The 4,434-nt window shown below is 53.9% G+C and overlaps 1 protein-coding gene across 1 annotated transcript; it reads right to left on the reverse strand.

Moving 5' to 3' along the window:
- Window positions 1-1,037: 1,037 nt before the first annotated feature.
- Window positions 1,038-1,812, reverse strand: LOC103825068 (zinc finger protein 3-like; the record flags this gene model as incomplete). Its single annotated transcript, XM_050987959.1, has 2 exons — window positions 1,791-1,812; window positions 1,038-1,605 (listed from the first exon to the last, which is right to left on the reverse strand). Coding segments are annotated over exons 1-2 (590 nt in total), but the record flags the coding sequence as incomplete, so codon positions are not given.
- Between the last annotated feature and the right edge of the window lie 2,622 nt (window positions 1,813-4,434).

Here is a 4,434-nt window from a genome sequence, read left to right on the forward strand (position 1 = left end):
CCATTGGCAGTCCCATCCCCAGGGTCATGGGATCCCAGAACCACAGAATTGGCTGAGTTGGGAGGGACCCATCAGGATCCTCGTGTCCAACTGCTGGCCCTGCACAGGACACCCCAACAATGCCAGCCTGGGCCTGGCAGCGCTGTCCAAACGCTGCTGGAGCTCAGAGAGCCCTGGAGCTGGGACCCTTCCCTGGGGAGCCTGGGCAGGGCCCCAGCAGCCTCTGCAGGAAAACCTTTTCCTGAGATCCAACCTGCCATGACTCAGCTGCAGCCGTTCCCTCCTGTCCTGTCCCTGGGCACCAGAGGGAAGAGGTTCCCACAGCCCCAGCCAGGGACCCGCTCCCAAGGCTGTTGCCATGGCAGCCAGGGCTGGGACCAGCTGGGGTGCTTGGTTTCCATGGGTCAGGGTTCAGGAATGGGATTCCCCAATTTCCTGGTCCTGCTAAAACTGCACTGCCCTCACTGCCTTCCCACCTCCCATGGAAAGCACAAAAGGCAAAGATCCCAGGCTGGGATAAGAACAATTTATTGGGAACAGCAACAAGATGAAGAATAAACATGAACAGAAAAAATATTGATAACAGAAGGGATAAGAAAAACTATTTACAGGGAAAACTACAACATCAATGGCTGGCTCTTCCTGGCCATGTATTTCCCCCTGTCTGGAAAGGACACCCTTCTCCTCATTGGGGGAGAGAGAGAGAGTCCCTTTCCTGCCCCTGGCAATGACCTGAGGTGGGAGTGAATGTAATGACACGGCCATGGCCAGACCCTCATGTGCTTCAATCCCACGTCATGTCATGGACAGGGGCAGGAAAAGGTACAGGTGTCTTCCCAGCATGAATCATGGGGAACATGGATCACCAGGGCTCTTCCTAATGTGGGCCCTCTCATGGGGGATGAAGCTGCAGCAGTGCATGCAGTGCACTGCAGTGGGGGTATTTGCAGGGCTTCCCTTACCGGTGCCTCCGTTGGTGTCTGGTCAAGGCAGAGCTCTGGGTGAAGCTCTTCCCACACTGGGGACACTCGTAGGGCCTCTCCCCAGTGTGGATGCGCCGGTGGGTGATGAGGTGAGCATTTTGCTTGAAGCCCTCCCCACAGTCGGAGCAGCGGAAGGGCCTCTCATCCGTGTGGATCCGCTCATGCTGGAGGAGATGGGATCTAGTTTGAAACCTCTTCTTGCATGTGGGGCACTCATATGGCCTCTCCCCAGTGTGGATGCACCGGTGGGTGACGAGGGTGGAGTTGTTCTTGAAGCCCTTCCCACAGTCAGGGCAGCGAAAGGGCCTCTCATCCATGTGGATCCGCTCATGCTGGAGGAGATTGGAGCTGGTGTGACACATCTTCCCACACCGAGGACACTCGTAGGGCCTCTCCCCAGTGTGGATGCGCCGGTGGGTGACGAGTTCTGAGCTGTAGCTGAAGCCCTTCCCACACTCCCCACACTCATAGGCCCATTCCCCGGTGTGGATCATCTGGTGGCGGATCAGGTGGGACCTGTGCCTGAAGCTCTTCCCACACTCCAGGCACTTGTAGGGCTTCTCTTCCACAAAGTTCTGCTGTGGGGATTTGTCCCCCCTGCTCTCCATCCTCAGCTCCTTCCCTGGGGGAGGAAGGACAAGGAGAGGATGGGATTTGTCTCTGTGCCACAGGGAAGGGGAAGGAGATCCCCCCCGTGCATCCCCAGCAGGACGGCATCAGCAGTAGGGTTGTCCTGCAGCCAGGGCCATGCCGGGCTGGGAGATGGAGCAGGAGAGAGAGGGAAAGGGGCACTGACTTCCTCCTCACCTGCCTGGGTGTCCTGGGGCATTGTGTCAGTTTGAAAAGACAGGTGTCTGCTAAGGACGGGAGGAGCCTCCCTTGAAATTGAAAATGTTAACCCCCTCCCTTGGAATTATAATTTCAAAATAGGAGGCTGTCAATCAAAAGCTATGGGAATAGGAATAACAGTACTTTAGTAGGAACATTAAAATTACAAATGCAATAGTACTAAAAAACTAGTTACAGAGTCAGAATACCACCTGACACGCTGTGGGTCAGGGTGTTGGCAGCACTCCCGTTAAATGGTGGCTGCTGTCCTCCTGCAGTGACAGATGTGGATTTGTTGGAGCTGGGATCCTGTAGAAGGGTGGAATTTTCCTCTGGAGGTCCAGTGGTGCTGTGGATGGGCCTGGTCTTCCTCTGGGATCCAGTGGAGCTGAAAGCTGCTCTCCTGGGAATCCTGTGGGAGATGGCTGACTCTGTTGATCACAGTCTCAGCTTATATCCAGGTAGGAATGCTTGGCTCCTCCCTCTGGGCGGAGCACCTCACAATGGGAGGATGGAATATTTATCAGTCCTGAAGTGACACTCAATGGCCCATTACCAGAAGATATCTCCCCAGAGGGAGGATTCCTTGTGGAAGAGATAAAGTAAACTGCTCAATTCACAGATGATACCTGCCCCACCTTTAACAGATGGTAACAGATTGTATACACAGCCAGCTAAAGCTGAGACACTGTTCCAGCCTTGGAAAGCAGGATTTGGTACCAGGACTTGTTAGGGAATACAACCCTGTCTGAAGGCAGAGATAGAATCTCCGGAGCCTGCAGCCAGAAATGGAGAGTTGAGTGATAATCATTTCAACATATTCTCTTTTGGAATTATTTTCTAATGATTTTTTGGCTTTGCCTATCTAATACTTTTGTAATTTTTGGCAAATTTTCAATATCTAAAATTCACTGTTCCTTAAGTGAAGTTGGTGTCTGTGTCTTTGGTGCTGACCCTGCCCACCAGCGACACAGGGCCCCATCCTGCCTAAGTGTTACCCGGGAAGACAAAAACCCTCACTCCAAATGTCCCCCCTTCCTCTTTGTTCTCCCCACATTACATTACACCCTGATCATGATGTCCTATGGTCTGGGGTGTCCCCGGGCTCAGTTGGGGTCACCTGTCCTGGCTGTGTCCCCTCCCAACCTCAGCCCCAGCCCCTCCGCAGCGTGGCCGGACGAGGGGCAGGACAGGCCTTGGCTCAGTGCGAGCTCAGCAAGAACAAAACCATCTCAGTGTGCTCAGCCCTGTGCTCAGCACCGGCCCCGCATTTCCTCCACTGCCAGCCCGGACCCCCCTTTCCCACCCCTCTGCAGCACCGGCTGCTGGGTGGGGGAGCCCCCGATCGGCCCCGGGGGTGGGCAGGGGGCTCGGGGACCCCCCCGGTGCGGATCCGTCCCCCCGGCCCGAGCCCCGAATTCTGCTGGGCTGCTGGGCTCTGCGGATCTGCCTGGTAACCGGTGAGCCATCAGCGAGAAAATCTCTGGTTGGCTGGAAATTGTTCAGTGCATTCTCTGATTGGCTGGAATTGTGAAAGGCGCTGTGCCCTGCAGGTGACCCTGGGAGCTGGGGAGTTCGGGCTGGAGCCTTTTCCTCTTTCTTTCTGTCCCTCTGAGACCTCTTCCCTATTTGTTTCTGTCACACTGAGACCACTTTCCTATTTCTTTCTCTCCCTCTGAGACTTCTTCCTGATTTCTTTCTCTCCCTCTCTCCTTCCCACCCAGGAAAAGATGTTCCTGCCCTCGCAGCCAAAGCTCTTAAAAAGGACCCAAAAGCTACGTGGAGCAAGATCCTACAGTGACATTTCACTGCCAGCCTTCATAACTTCACCCATGGTTGTTGCAGCTCCTGGATTGGGAATTAAATCAGGGCAGGGTCTTTGGTGGGAGCTGCCCTGGGTCAAGGGAGACACTGAGAGAGAAACAGAGCAGGCAGAGAAAGGCAGGGGAGAAAGGAAGACACAAAGACAATCATCTGAGAAGGTGGCACTCTGAAACAGAAACTGGAACTGACTGAAAATGAATAGAACAGAAAGAAATAATTTTGTAACTTTATTTCCTATCAGAATACAATTTCCACCCTTTCTCAAAACCCCCTCCCGGTGCCATTCAGCAGGGCTATCAGAAAGTTTTTCATTCTGAATTGATGTTCTAGGCTGCAGCCACAAGCAAGCAGGGAATGGGGATTTTCCTGCTCTTGGGGAGTTTGACATCCTCAGTGGAGGATGAAATAAACAGGGCAGGTGATCTTTCTCCTTTTTAATTAAAGTAAAAATTAAAAGTGATCAGCTTAGGATGGGTGGGTTGACAGGTCCGTGGTTCCCTGCAGCTGCTCCCAGCAGTGACTCGAGGGAGGAGGAAAGTGCAGCACTGTCCCCTCAGGGCAGAGCCAGGAGTCCCGTCCTCGCGAGGGCAGTGGGGGCATAACCTGGGTTCGGTTGGGTTTGCCGGTCCAAAAGCCCTGGACCCGACTGACTTCTATTTTAACCAGGGCAAAGAGTGACCGAGGTTTTCAGCGTCTCTGCCGGCTTCGTTCCTCACCCCTGCTGTCCAAACACCACCCTGACCTCTCAATTCTCCTTTGCTCGTCTCTTTTGGGGTATTTTCTGGGACTTGGTGGGGGG

The sequence above is a fragment of the Serinus canaria genome, unplaced genomic scaffold (assembly GCF_022539315.1).
Source record: "Serinus canaria isolate serCan28SL12 unplaced genomic scaffold, serCan2020 HiC_scaffold_540, whole genome shotgun sequence".
In the NCBI taxonomy this organism is placed as follows: Eukaryota; Metazoa; Chordata; class Aves; order Passeriformes; family Fringillidae; genus Serinus; species Serinus canaria.